The sequence below is a fragment of the Gorilla gorilla genome, chromosome 2 (genome assembly GCF_029281585.2).
Source record: "Gorilla gorilla gorilla isolate KB3781 chromosome 2, NHGRI_mGorGor1-v2.1_pri, whole genome shotgun sequence".
In the NCBI taxonomy this organism is placed as follows: Eukaryota; Metazoa; Chordata; class Mammalia; order Primates; family Hominidae; genus Gorilla; species Gorilla gorilla.
The window spans coordinates 191753917-191769801 of NC_086017.1; the positions used below are offsets into that span (position 1 = coordinate 191753917).

Genomic DNA, 15885 nt, shown 5'->3' on the forward strand with positions numbered 1-15885 from the left:
ATCCATGAATCCTCAAATAATCAAAGGGAATCAGAGAATCTATGAAACAGTCAGCAATATTTTATGGGTATTTGAATATAGCCATTTTTTCTACAGAGAAGACATTTGGCTTTATTAGCTTCTTCAAGAAGACTCTGACTCAGAAGTTTAAGAATTGCTGCCTTAAAAATCGTAAATATAACTTTAGGTAAATAGGTTGACATACTACAGATTTAGAGAAAACCTAACAGTTACAATTTGTAATTTCTCACCCTAATTTTATTATCATCTTGTTGTGCATACTTCTGAAGAGTGAGAGCATCACTATCTTTATGAGCTGATTCTTCTAACCAGGCCTCCAATGCTTGCTGGTCCCAGTTCATTTGACATTTCAAACCATCCAATTTTTGAGTGGCTTTAAATATGCCATTCTAATTTCCAAAGAGAGAGAGAAAAGGGGAGATTACAAAACATTACTTACTATACAGACTAAAATAAAACATACCTTTATATACTATGGAGCAAAATTAAAAATGAGGAAATCCTGTCCCTGCCTTCCAGATGTTTATAATATGCCATATTTTAATAATATAAACTATAATTATATAGCTTGTATCTTAATTCTTTCATTGTAAAATAGAGGAGAGATGACTATACAAAGTCAAGAACAGTAGTTGAGCCAAAGCTTGCTTTAAAAGCCTTTAGGCTTTAAGGTAGCTCCCTCACAGCAACTGCATTAATCATTCCACCAAAGCCACCCCGAATATAGATGCAATCATAATTAAAATAATATGTTTGGTATGCTAACTCAAATCCAAGACAAGTATCCTTCAGCCCCATTTCCAATCATATTGTTTGCCCTAAGAAGTCTCTTATAGAGAATTTTGGAAACATTTCTAACCGAAGTAAATATAGTAAAAGAGATAAAATCATTTATGTACATTTAGTCACTTAACAAATCTAGACTCATAAAAAAGAGACAACTATATAAACAAATACAAATTAATAAGTAATTATACACAAAGATTACATTATAAAATATGTAAGTGTATTTCCATATGTATATGCACATGTAAAGAGAAGAATCAGAATTTGGAAAGAGCTCCCAAATCAAGTAACTATAAACTAAAGAAAAGACAGAAATAGGTTAAAGTAGTTTAATGTTAGAGTCACAAAACTGATAAATCAATATGAAAGGTCAACATTTTAAATGAAATTCAAAACTAAAAGTATTTTTTAAAATGTGGCTGTTAAAAATCTAACACTTACATATAAACCACGCCTGGTATTTTATAACAGGCAGCAAGCATGGTACTTTGCATATAGTAAGCCTCAGTAAGTAGCTGGTGAATGAATAACGGGAAAATGTACTATTCTATTATTGTTTCATTCAAATCACAGATCCATGTGCCTTTCACTGTCCAAAAAATACGTAAGTAAACACTAGGAAACTAATGTATGCCTTTCCCATACAAGAAAAAAAAAAAGTCAATGCTCATTTGGTGACGGAAGAATGAGCAGTAGCACAGAATTTTAAGTAATATTTCAACATATACTTCTTTATCACTTTTCTTTTCCAGTATTGAAGCCATCTCATTTTCCAGCCTTTGAATTTCATCTTTCACTCGTCCCAATTCTCTCTGAGCAATGGCCTTAAAATGTTCTTCACTTTCAGTCTCACGCTCCCTTGCTTTGCAAAGAGACTACAGAATAACACACAAGATAAAAAGGCTTTTAAAATTTTAGAAATTTTGAATAAAAATATTTATAATAATCCATTAGATTAAAACAAAGTTCCCATAAATTGCTTACATTAAGTACTACTAATTCCACTACTCTAAAATCTACATTACATTAGACTGTGATTACAATACAGTTGGTGTTGCTCACTAGTTGTAAGAAAGTCAATGAACTGTGCTAGGAGAAAATACCATCAATAGTTTTCAGATACTACGTTGATCTAGGAAAACTAAAGAAAACCAAAGTTTCAGTTAGACTTAAAACTTACTGTCTACAAATAAGAAATATCCATTAAAAAACAGTTGAGAAATGACATGTTTTATATGAATTGATCACATATTATAATTAACAGACATTATTTTAAAATAATTATTTAAACACCAACGGTTGTAAATATTCTCTAGAATATATTAGCATATAATCACATCTTAATGTTCAGTTTTATGTAATAAAAGAGTATGTGTTAACTAATTTTACAGTGCTTCAAAGTTATCACTTAGTATGAATTTTACAGTACTAAAGCTACCATTGTTGGAGGTTTATTATTCTTTTGTCTCTATTACTCTATTCATTTGAGGTTTGATGATAATAAGATACAACTAGAGTCTCTGCCTCTCCAATCCCCAGCTCAGTAGTTTAACAACTTAAGGAAAAGTGTTGTTCCAAATAGTTTATCAATTACTCAATCACATTGAGATTCAAGAATTCTGAGTTTGTTTTTAAGTTTATTAAATTTGTAACTTTCTAATAAGACTTGTAAGTCACGAAATACTTACTTACCTATATTGATTATAAATTGCTTTTTAAAATATGGCACTGTTCATTTTTTTGAAACTACATACTATTTCTCAGACAGTAGGTGCACTTTAAAAAAACTAGTTTGAGATAGAAGTTAGAAAACTCTCCAATGCTGTTCGCTGAGCTGCCTGGTTTGCTGGGCATCATTAGGGAGTGAGTTTCTATACTTGAACAGATTATGAAGCTTACTTAATAATCACAAGTTTTAATTTTTCTTATATTTATGTTAACATTTCTAAGATGCCTAATGTCTTCCCCAGTTATCTTAAATAAAGTCTCTTAAGTATAATTTAACTTCTTAATCTCAGGATTATTATTATGAATTTCAATTCTTGAACAATGCTAAGATGTGTAGACTACTGGCCTCCACTCAAAATGGCCCCAGTGAGTTGTGCTGAAAAATTAAAAAGGAGACAGAAATTTTATTATGTATTATATTAGTTCTGTTTCTGCTTATAGCCATCATTTCTCACCACCATCATTGTACCTTTCTCAAATAACCTGCTGTCTAATACAGATTGTTTGAATAATGATCTCTCCTTTCATATGGATTAATTTTTTGTTTAAAATTGGAGCAGTCGCAGCACTTTGGGAGGCTGAGGCGGGAGGATCACCTGAGGTCAGGAGTTCGAGACCAGCCTGAGCAACATGGTGAAATCCCATGTCTACCAAAAATACAAAAATTAGCTGGGGGTGGTGGGTGCCTATAATCCCAGCTACTTGGGAGGCTGAGGCATGAGAATCTTTTGAACCCAGGAGGCAGAGGTTGCAGTGAGCTGAGATCACGCCACTGTACTCCAGCCTAGGAAACAGAGCGAGACTTCGTCTCAAAAAAAAAAAAAAAAAATTTGACCAGTAGTTAGTTCCTCTAAGCCTTTTTCTAACTACTTTCATGTTCAAGGTTATGTTCACAATAGTTTAATTATGCTAAGGTTTCCTATTATAGCTGTAAAAATCACAGATGTAAATATACTATGAGATGTTCCATGACTACACGATATAATCAACATAAATTTCAGTTACTGTACCTGTGTAATTGAGAGCTCTTGCTTAACATTTTTGAAGTGAGAAGTCATAGAATTAATTCGCTCTTCATACTCACGTAACTCATCTTGCAAGCTTGCTCTTTCATCCTTCAGCTTTGACAACTGTAAATAATAAATACTATGATTAACCAAAGTCCTACTAAGTTTTACCATATGAAGGACTTAAAATCAAAGAAAATTAAATTTTCATTTACATTGTCTTAGTCAATTTGGACTGCTATAACAAAAATATCATAGACTAGGTAGCTTAAACAAAATTTAATTTGATTCATGAGGAATTCCTCACAGTTCTGAAGGCTAGGAAGTCCAGGATCAAGGTGCCAACTAATATGATTCCTGGTGAGGGCCCTCTTTCTGATTTGCAGACAGATGCCTTCTTGCTGTATCTTCACATGACAGAGAAAGAGATCATCTCCCTCTTGTCTTTCCTTAAAAGAGCACCAATACCATTCATGAGGGCTCTACCTCTATGACCTGTTTACTTCTCAAAGGCTTCACCTCGAAATACCATCACATTGAGGATTGAGAGCACCATATGAATTTTGGGAGGACACAAACATTAAAAACATAGCATTTTGTTTCTTTAAATGTCCACATGAACTTCTAAAATCTAGTAATTCTTTAAATGTTATAAAATAGTGTTGTGATTTGGAGATTGCTGTGGGAAAATTAGCACCATATTACACGGAATAGAAATCTCTCTTAGATTTGCAGCGATAGCAGATCTACTCAAAAATGCATTTTTCATACAGCAATACTGTATTTTTATAGGGCAAAAATGAGATTCTACTCCATTATTAAACCACAAGAGATCTTTTTTTTTTTTTTTTGAGATGGAGTCTTGCTCTTGTCACCCAGGCTGGAGTGCAGTGGCGCGATCTCGGCTCACTGTAACCTCTGCCTCCCGAGTTCAACGAGATTCTGCTGTCTCAGCCTCCTGAGTAGCTGGGATTACAGGCACCCACCACTACACCTGGCTAATTTTTTTTTTTTTTTTTTTTGGTATTTTTAGTAGAGAAGGTGTTTCACCATGTTGTCCAGGCTGGTCTCGAACTCCTGACCTTAGGTGATCTGCCCACCTCAGCCTCCCAATGTGCTGGGATTACAGGCATGAGCCACCACACCCGGCCTAAACCACAAGATATCTTAAGCGAACAAGAGCATACTAACAAGATGTAACAAAAACAGAGCAGGAACCATAAATGTGAATAGCATAAAAAGAATCATGCTAGGCATCAAGCATGATTTCTTCTCCAAGAACTCCTTTTCAAACCCCATTGAACTGGGCTAAGTTTAAGAGAATAGAACAACTGACTCTTATGTACCTAGAAACTGTTGCTTAATGTATTTTGTTTACCTTTGAATTATAACTCTGACTGGAAACAAAACCGTGTAAATGTTAAACAAAATAAATCCTTGGGAAATTATAAGACAGATTCTCAGGATTATTAGAATATACTATCCCTCAAAGCAGCATATAAGCTCAACAAAATAAAAATATGCTTTCTTGAGGTCTGGAGCTACAGTCCCCAAAGTCAGGGATATCTCCTGAGGGTACACAACATAATCCACTGAAGTGTGAAAGGAAATATTAGAATTTCAATTTAAGAAAAAAATACTAATTTACTCATTTGTATGTCCTATACTAATATTAAATATTTTTTTTGCTTTTTGTGTCATTAAACTTTTAATTCCCTCTCGTTTCCTGTTCTTTTTTTAAAAAGTTATTAAAATGAGTTCTTAGTTTCTTTACTTTTTGTCTTAATGATTGAATTAAAAAGGCATTTAAGGCTATATGTTTTCTTTAAATAAAATTTTTGCTGTTTCCCATGGATCTGGGCATAAAGCGGTCTCTTTATTGTTTTCTAAAAGGTGATTTTTCCTTTTCAATTTCTTTTTCATATAAGGGCCACCCAAGAATATTTCTCAGAAACATGCCTAAGTATTTAATATGGAGGATCATTTTTAATTATTGAATAATTTTTAAAAATAATTTAAAAATAATCTATTATAAATTCTATTGGTTTATTATCAAATAATGTGACCTACAAAATGTTTGTTTGTACAGCATTTTAGGGATTATAATTTTTTAATTTTGGCAAAATATACAACATAAAATTTTCCATTTTAACCATTGCTATGTGTACAGTTCAGTGGCAATAAGTACATTCACACTGTTCTACAACCATTACCACCAATCCATCTACAGAACTTTTTCATCTTCCCTGAACCTCTACACAGATAAACACTGACTCCCCATTCCCTGCTCCTCTCAGCCCCTGACATCCACCATTCCACTTTCCATCTCTATGAATTTGACTACTCTAGGTACCTCATATAAATGCAATCATGCAATATTTGGCCTTTTGTTTCTGGGTTATTCACTTAGCATAATGCTTTCAAGTTTCGTCATTGACTTTTAATGCATTAAGATTTTGTTTTGGTATAGTACATGATCCACTCTTGTAAATGTTTTATGGGTATGTTTTAAGGTGTATATTATCTATTCAAGAGATAGGTGTCTCTATGTTTTTACTTTTATTGTATTATATCCCTTATATCCTTATTTTTGTCTAGTAGAGTTGTCTAATTCTGAGGTGCTCATTAATGAAATAGCTCACTGTAACTGTACTTTTGTCAAAGTCTACTTGCATTTATAATAGGTCTTGCTTTTAAGTAATTAGCTGTTGTGTTTTGTACATACAGCTTTATGACTTTTATTTGCTTCATCAATTATGCCATTTATAATTGCATAATGTCCCCAGAGCAACCTTCTGACTTTTAAATGAAAGCATAATTAACTCTCCACAAGTTGAAAAGCCCTTCCCCAAAGAGTTTCCAAACAACATTTTATAGCTTCTTTCTTAAATATAAAGGGACATGTAACAATCACCAGATATTTATTGAAAACTTACATCATGTGCAGGATGCCAAAATAAGCAAAGAAGATCCCAGAAGAAACAGACAATTCAGGACAAAAAAGACAAGAACTAAACACATACACATTACACATACACACACACACACACACACAATCAGATTGGAGAAGATATTTTACCCCTAAAACAAGACCATGGTGCTACAAAAAAGCAACAAAGAACTTGAAAATATAGTTCATCAATATAGTTGCCCAAATAAAACATGCAATGGAAAGATAAAACCCTAAATACTTTCAGAGTTTTTTTTTAAAAAAGGTAAACTACAAAGAAACAGAAATCAGACTAATATCAGATTACTAACTGAAACACAGCTGGAAGGTAATTGATACATTCCAAATTCTGAAGTAAAATTATTTTCAACTTAGAGTCTTCTACCCAGTCAAACTACCATCAGATGTGAGTGTAAATAAAGATATTTTCAGAGATTCAAAGATTCAGAGTGTTTACATCTCAAACAGTCTTCTTATGGAGACACAAGAAACTAGTCTATCAAAATAAGGGAATAATACAGACACACTCCATTTTATTGCACTTTATTGTACTTCTCCAATAGCACATTTTTAACAAAGTGAAGGTTTGTGGCAACCCTGTGTCTAGCAAGTCTATTAGCATCATTTTTCCAATAGAATGTGCTTATTTTGTGTCTCTATGTCACATTCTGGTACCTCTTGACTTCAATGGAGGAAGTAACTGCAGATAAGGTAGAAATAGCTAGAGAACTAGAATCAAAAGGGGAGCCTGAAGATGTGACTGAATTGCTGCAATTTTATTAACAAACTTGAACAGATGGGGAGTTGTTTCTTACAGATGAGCAAAGAAAGCAGTTCCTTGAGATAGTATCTACTCCTAGTGAAGATGCTGTGAACATTGTTGAAATTACAAGGAATTCAGAATATTACATAAGCTTATTTGATAAAGCAGCAGCAGGGTATTGGAGAATTGACTCCACCTTTGAAAGTTCTACTGTGCATACAATGTTCTCAAACATTATTGCATGCTACAGAAAAATCTTTCATGAAAGGAAGAATCTGTTGATGCGGCAAAGTTCATTGTTCTCTTATTTTAAAAAAATTGGCACAGCCACTTGAACCTTCAGCCACCACCTTGATCAGTCAGCAAACATCAACATCAAAACAAGACTCTCCACCAGCAAAATGGTTACAACTCACCGAAGGCTCAGAAACTTGTTAGTATTTTTTTTAACAATAAAGTATTTTCAATTAAGGTATGCACACGTTTTGAATTTTTTATTGAACACCTAATAGACTGAAGTAAAAGTAAACATAACTTTTACATGCACTGTGTGACTTGCTTTATTGCAACGTTCATTTTGTTGCAGTGGTCTGGAACTGAACTCACAATATCTTGAAGGTAAGCCTACACAAGAAAAACGAAGGTATGTGATCTAGGAAATACAGCCTCAGCTCAGCAGAGGAATAAAGAGAATTTCCAAGGTAAGAGTTGTAAAACAGGTCTGTGGGAAAATCTGTACATATTGGAAAATATAGCACTCCAGAAGGAAGTGGGTGGGAAGTAGGGGGCAGAAGGAATAGAAGAGTACCTTGAAGATCTGATGCTTTAAGATGTATAAACTTAAAGCAGGCAATGCAAGGAAGTAGACTGGCAATCTAGGATGCAAGAAATTAAAATGACAGTACTTGGCAATGCAGGCTCTTTCTTGGTTCCATATAAATTTTAAAGTAGTTTTTTCCAATTCTGTGAAGAAAGTCATTGGTAGCTTGATGGGGATGGCATTGAATCTGTAAATTACCTTGTGCAGTATGGCCATTTTCACGATATTGATTCTTCCTATTCATGAGCATGGAATGTTCTTCCATTTGTTTGTGTCCTCTTTTATTTTGTTGAGCACTGGTTTGTAGTTCTCCTTGAAGAGGTCTTTCACATCCCTTGTAAGTTGGATTCCTAGATATTTTATTCTCTTTGAAGCAATTGTGAATGGGAGTTCACTCATGATTTGGCTCTCTGTTTGTCTGTTATTGGTGTATAAGAATGCCTGTGATTTTTGCACATTGATTTTGTATCCTGAGACTTTGCTGAAGTTGCTTATCAGCTTAAGGAGATTTTGGGCTGAGACGATGGGGTTTTCTAGATATACGATCATGTCATCTGCAAACAGGGACAATTTGACTTCCTCTTTTCCTAATTGAATACCCTTTATTTCTTTCTCCTGCCTGATTGCCTTGGCCAGAACTTCCAACACTATGTTGAATAGGAGTGGTGAGAGAGGGCATCCCTGTCTTGTGCCAGTTTTCAAAGGGAATGCTTCCAGTTTTTGTCCATTCAGTATGATATTAGCTGTGGGTTTGTCATAAATAGCTCTTATTATTTTGAGATATGGCCCATCAATACCTAATTTATTGAGAATTTTTAGCATGAACGGCTGTTGAATTTTGTTGAAGGCCTTTTCTGCATCTATTGAGATAATCATGTGGCTTTTGTCTTTGGTTCTGTTTATATGCTGGATTACGTTTATTGATTTGCATATGTTGAACCAGCCTTGCATCCCAGGGATGAAGCCCACTTGATCATCGTGGATAAGCTTTTTGATATGCTGCTGGATTCGGTTTGCCAGTATTTTATGGAGGATTTTTGCATCGATGTTCACCAGGGATATTGGACTAAAAATTCTCTTTTTTTGTTGTATCTCTGCCAGGCTTTGGTATCAGGATGATGCTGGCCTCATAGAATGAGTTAGGGAGAATACCCTCTTTTTCTATTGATTGGAATAGTTTCAGAAGGAATGGTACCAGCTCCTCTTTGTACCTCTGGTAAAATTTGGCTGTGAATACATCTGGTCCTGGACTTTTTTTGGTTGGTAAGCTATTAATTATTGCCTCAATTTCAGAGCCTGTTATTGGTCTATTAAGAGATTCAACTTCTTCCTGGTTTAGTCTTGGGAGGGTGTATGTGTCCAGGAATGTATCCATTTCTTCTAGATTTTCTAGTTTACTTGCATAGAGGTGTTTATGGTATTTTCTGATGGTAGTTTATATTTCTGTGGGATCGGTGGTGATATCCCCTTTATCATTTTTTATTGCATCTATTTGATTGTTCTCTCTTTTCTTCTTTATTAGTCTTGCTAGCGGTCTATCAATTTTGTTGATCTTTTCAAAAAACCAGCTCCTGGATTCATTGATTTTTTGAAGGGTTTTTTGTGTCTCTATCTCCTTCAGTTCTGCTCTGATCTTAATTATTTCTTGCCTTCTGCTAGCTTTTGACTGCGTTTGCTCTTGCTTCTCTAGTTCTTCTAATTGTGATGTTAGGGTGTCAATTTTAGATCTTTCCTGCTTTCTCTTGTGGGCATTTAGTGCTATAAATTTCCCTCTACACACTGCTTTAAATGTGTCCCAGAGATTCTGGTATGTTGTGTCTTTGTTCTCATTGAAGCCAAAAAAAAAACAAAGCTGGAGGCATCATGCTACCTGACTTCAAACTATACTACAAGGCTACAGTAACCAAAACAGCATGGTACTGGTACCAAAACAGAGATATAGGCCAATGGAACAGAACAGAGCCCTCAGAAATAATACCACACATCTACAACTATCTGATCTTTGACAAACCTGACAAAAACAAGAAATGGGGAAGGGATTCCGTATTTAATAAATGGTGCTGGGAAAACCTGCTAGCCATATGTAGAAAGCTGAAACTGGATTCCTTCCTTACACCTTATACAAAAATTAATTCAAGATGGATTAAAGACTTAAATGTTAGACCTAAAACCATAAAAACCCTAGAAGAAAACCTAGGTAATACCATTCAGGACATAGGCATGGGCAAGGACTTCATGTCTAAAACACCAAAAGCAATGGCAACAAAAGCCACAATAGACAAATGGGATCTAATTAAACTAAAGAGCTTCTGCACAGCAAAAGAAACTACCATCAGAATGAACAGGCAAACTACAGAATGGGAGAAAATTTTTGCAATCTACTCATCTGACAAAGGGCTAATATCCAGAATCTACAAAGAACTCAACAAATTTACAAGAGAAAAACAAACAACCCCATCAAAAAGTGGGCAAAGGATATGAACAGACACTTCTCAAAAGAAGACATTTATGCAGCCAACAGACATGAAAAAATGCTCATCATCACTGGCCATCAGAGAAATGCAAATCAAAACCACAATGAGATATCATCTCACACCAGTTAGAATGGCGATCATTAAAAAGTCAGGAAACAACAGGTGCTGGAAAGGATGTGGAGAAATAGGAACACTTTTACACTGTTGGTGGGACTGTAAACTAGTTCAACCATTGTGGAAGACAGTGTGGCGATTCCTGAAGGATCTAGAACTAGAAATACCATTTGACCCAGCCATCCCATTACTGGGTATATACCCAAAGGAATATAAATCATGCTGCTATAGACACATGCACATGTATGTTTATTGCAGCACTATTCACAACAGCAAAGACTTGGAACCAACCCAAATGTCCAACAATGATAGACTGGATTAAGAAAATGTGGCACATATACACCATGGAATACTATGCAGCCATAAAAAATGATGAGTTCATGTCCTTTGTAGGGACATGGATGGAGCTGGAAACTATCATTCTCAGCAAACTATTGCAAGGACAAAAACCAAAACCAAACACCGCATGTTCTCACTCACAGGTGGGAATTGAACAATGAGAACACTTGGATACAGGAAGGGGAACATCACACACTGGGGCCTGTTGTGGGGTGTGGGCAGCGGGGAGGGATAGCATTAGGAGATATACCTAATGTAAATGATGAGTTAATGGGTGCAGCACACCAACATGGCACATGTATACATATGTAACAAACCTGCACATTGTGCACATGTACCCTAAAACTTAAAGTATAATAATAATAAAAAAAAAAAAAAAATATATATATATATATATATATATATAAAATCACAGTGCTATGGGCCCTTCTTGCAACAATCATTTGAGGATAAAATCCAGCCAACCAAAAGACAAATCAAAATGAAAAGTTCAAGAAAGATAAACTGAATAAAAGTGACTGCAGTAAGGACCATTAAAGCAAATCAAGTACAAAACTAACACTAAACACTTATGATAAATTAAGGGCATTGAATCAAATGCAAATAAAACTTGATAATATTAAAAATGATAAAACCATTATTTTTAATAGGGGAAAAGGAGGTGGGAAAATGTGTAAGAGTGCTAACTTATTCTTTAAAATCAGAGACATTCAGTAATCTATATTTGAAATATAGAGTTCTTAGAAACATTAACCATTTAATTTTTTCTTAACTTAGAGGAATTTTTTTAGTAATCAGCACCTCTTGTGATCAAATAATATTTACCCAAAATTCAACAACTGCTTTTTCTTCTCTCAAATACTAAAATAAATATTTTGTGTTAAAAACCGCATATATATAATTCCATTATAATACTCATTTTTCTCTTCTTTCTGTATATCTGTATACCAAGATGTCTGAAATGTGTGTTTAATGCCATGGTAATCATTTCTACAGTACAGTGGACACTTTGGAGAGGGAATACCTTATGTTTTTATCTCATATCCTTCTATTCTGTTTGAATATCTTAAATTTACAGGAGTTGCTTTTTAAATGTCAGAGTTTATTTATGTAATGCAATTGTGGTGCTCATTTTTCTTCTTTATACGGCTCTATAATTTTTTAAAATAGCTAATATACGTAATATGTATATAAAAATCCTGTGTGACACATATTATGGCAAGAATACTAAAACCTAAAATTTGGATGGAACCTTAACCCATATTATGTCCCTAGAGCCCGCGAAGTAATTAGTTTGTTTATCTCCATCTCCGCTTTACAAAAAAAGAAGCAGGATTAGGGTTGGTAAGTAGGATCTGAACCCAGGGCTGGATACTTAGTATTAATTCCTCGGTACTCAGTGCTAGATCCCTTACATTTCCTAATATTGCCCTCCTTTGGGGAAAAATTGCAGTCTTCTAAATTACACATGAGTAAATAGGTCAGAACATGTTAAAAAGCATTTCCATTGTTTTCAAAAGGTAGAGTAACAGGATTTTCATTTTCCTTTTTTAGAGCTGAGAAAACTTTCTGTTCCGTTTTATAAAGCTGTGTAAGCATCATCTGTTATTCTTGGACCTTCTTCTACACAACATATCACCACCAAAGTTTTTCAAAATTTGCTGACCCGGTTGCAATTTTTTATTTTTTTATTTTTATTTTTTCGTAGAGACGCGGTGGGAGGGGTTTGTGGGGGGTATCGCTTTGTTGTTCAAGCTTGTTTACTCCTGGCTTTTAGGGATCCTCCGCCTCAGCCTCCCAAAGTGCTGGGATTACAGGTGTGAGCCACTGCGCCCGGCCTGCAATTTTTTTTTTTTTTAACAACTGCTATGAATTGTAGTTAGTGTAAGTTCGTCCTTACAACGTAAAATTTCTTATGTTAATCTGTGACAACTCAATCTTCTCTTTGAAAAACTGTAAACTGCACATTTCATTCTTACCGGGCTGTTCCTCTTGAAAACATCTCAAGTCACTTTCAGCTTTAAACATTACAGACAAAAACTCATAAAGAAATATGAACCTTCTGGAGTTTAATTTATAAACGTGCGCAAATAACCGTTGCTATGCAAACCTCAGAAGTTCTTTTCCAAGTAGCTCTTTAATTTTTGAGCAAGGAAAAAGCGGGCGCCGGAACCAGCCTTTCCTCTCCCGCCAGGAGGAATGAAATAAGTAAGAGGAGTGGGCATGAGGAAGGGAGTAATAATTCGAGCTTTATAACCCTAAATGTCAACTATGGTTTTAATAGCATTTTTAAATGCTTAACAATTACTGAAATAGGCAGAGAGGGTAAGGGAGGAGGGCGATGGTGCGGGGGAGTGTTAGAGGAAGCACAGGATTAGGAAAGGAGAGAAATAAAAGGGCTGGGGTAGTACTGCCAACCAGAAAACGCCCCCAACAGGCTCTCTCTGCTTCCTCCCGCCTGCTTCAATTGATCTCACCTGATCTTCCAGTAGCTTGTTCTCCTCGTTCGCCACCGGGATGGCGAACCCATCCTCCCAGTGCAGCTCAGCCAGGACTTCGCTACTCATGACTGCAAACGGATAGAGAAGATACAGAGCAAAGATCCGCCTTCTTGTACAGCGGGTGAGCAGCACCCGCGTCAAGCCCAGGCACCTGCACAGTGCCGCGTCGATTGCCGCGGGAGCCCTAGCAACCTTCCCGCGTCCTTAGTTACCAAACAGGAAACGCTCCAGCCCGAAGCCGAAACTTCCGGTTGAGAACTCCCTGCCTGCAGGCCGAAGAATCTTTTTCTTACCTTGAGCACTGAGGGATGAGCAGCAACTTGCCCCTCCCGAGGTTCCCGGGGGTTGCCAGGCGGCAGCGTAACTTTCCACGAAAAGGCGGCTCTCGGATCGCTCCCGGAGCGTGTGAAAACTGTGGCCCCCGGAGCTGGCTGGAGGACCACGGGGCAGCTCGCTGGAAGTAAACCACATGATCCTCCGATTGCCTGGGGGAAGACGGGAGCCAACAGAGATTATAAACTAAGTTTCTTTTCAAGGTGTGTTTGCTGTGTTGTGTAGATTTCAGCTACTACAGTAGGTGAAAGTAGACCGAAGTGAACTGGTGTTTGGAAACAGAACTCTCTCTCTGGCATCACTGGGATGTTCTGATCGTCGCCTGTTTCAGTTGGCCAGCCTTCCTCACCGCACTCACCCGCCCCATCGCGGATGTCCCAGTCGATCACAGACGCGGACCGCGCGGAGGCCGCACACTTGTGGTGCGGTGTGGTGGCCCCTCCGGCACCACTCCCATACTTGCATTTTTCTTTGCATTTTTGTTTGCTAACATTTAAAGTGTGGAATTTCGCATAAACGTCTGTATTTCCTCCGCTTGAAAAAGGGTAGGTGGCACAATCCCCATTATCAAAAGGCAATGTTCCGCTGGAGAGGCGCCCCCTTTAGACCAACAAAGCACTTTACCAGTTCACTAATTTGAATTACCTGCTTGGCACGGGTAGGCATTTGAATTATAGTCTCTCTTGTATAGTATCTCAGAACTGGAAAGGACAAAACAATCAACTAATCTAATCCTTTCATTTTCTCGGTAAGTTAAACCGAGGCTCCTTGAGGCAAAGTGATTAAAGAAGGGATGCTGTGCATGAATTAATTTTACGTATCCAATAATCATCTGTAATCTTTTCTTGCTCTTTCGAATTTTATTTTACCTAGACATTGTTAAACTTTTATTATAAATATTTTAAATGTATATGGGAATAGAAAGCAGAGTATAAATAACTGCTATATACGCATCACCTTGATTTAGCATTCATATTTTGCCATGTTAGCATCATCTGTATCTTTTGCTCAAGTAAAAAAATAATCATAGACATCATGACATTACATCCCTAAATACATGAGCATGTATTGGTAGAAGACTGGTTAATGTTATCTAACATAAGCACAATATCATTATCACACCTATAAAAATCAACTATTCTTCAATATCATCTAATAACCATTTCAGATTCATATTTCGACTGTCCTAAAAATGTCTTTTTACCGTCGATTTGTTTGTTACTATAGTTCTGAAATCCTCCTGTAGGAGCTTTGTCTCTTTGTGCCTACATTGTTTTCCATAAACTTAATCTTGTGGACTTAGTGCCCTTAAAGACTAGAATTAGCAAAGCATTTTATTCCCCCTTTCTACAATGATTAAAGGCTGAGGAGAAAGGCTCAACTTGTAGAAGAAATTTGACCTGCATGTAATAGTGGAATTTTAGATATAATGACATTTAATCCTTTATAAATGATCATTACTTATTTTATAATAGTTTAGTCATTCCAACTAATGAAAATGTTAGTATTCAGCTTATGTTAAGATGGTACATAGTTATTTATACTTGGGATATGTTGTGGCAATGCTGCTTTCTAAAATTATTGGTGTTGGGTCAAAGGTGGGGAGGAAAATGGCAGAACAAGACTTCCAGCAATCAGCCCTCACAGAAACATCAATTGGAACAAAACTATTCACCTACAAAAATACCTTCACAAGAGCTAAGGAAACCAATCACATTTAATTACCTTTTAATACAGCAAAAAATAAAAATAAAATAATTGGTATTATCACCCAGGTATCTTAAAATTACCTAATTTACCATCCCAGTTTTTAATACGAATATTGAGCTGCCTCGACCTGTGCCAATGAGTTGAAGCACCCCTCTCAGTGTCAGCTGTAGCTGCCAAATGCATGACTGTGGAGTCTTTTTCATCTTTCCATTAATTTTACTTCTAGGAATATGTCCTACAGAAACAGTTACATAGGTAAGTTCCATGCCCTTATACCACAAGGGCATAAGAAGTCTAGCAACTGAAGCTCTGAGAATCCCATGTCTCATTTCTCAAAGA

The 15885-nt window shown here is 36.0% G+C and overlaps 1 protein-coding gene across 2 annotated transcripts in view; it reads right to left on the bottom strand.

Annotated features, from left to right (window-relative positions):
- The window catches only part of CCDC39 (coiled-coil domain 39 molecular ruler complex subunit), a 247000-nt gene that overhangs the window by 46682 nt on the left and 184433 nt on the right, over positions 1–15885 (bottom strand). For both annotated transcript variants that reach the window (XM_063704408.1, XM_063704409.1), the window contains 5 exons: positions 13797–13988; positions 13480–13571; positions 3546–3665; positions 1536–1682; positions 252–410 (listed from right to left, as the gene is read on the bottom strand). In XM_063704408.1, the coding sequence (XP_063560478.1) occupies positions 252–410; positions 1536–1682; positions 3546–3665; positions 13480–13571; positions 13797–13988 (710 nt within the window). The remainder of the gene's footprint in view (positions 1–251; positions 411–1535; positions 1683–3545; positions 3666–13479; positions 13572–13796; positions 13989–15885) is intronic.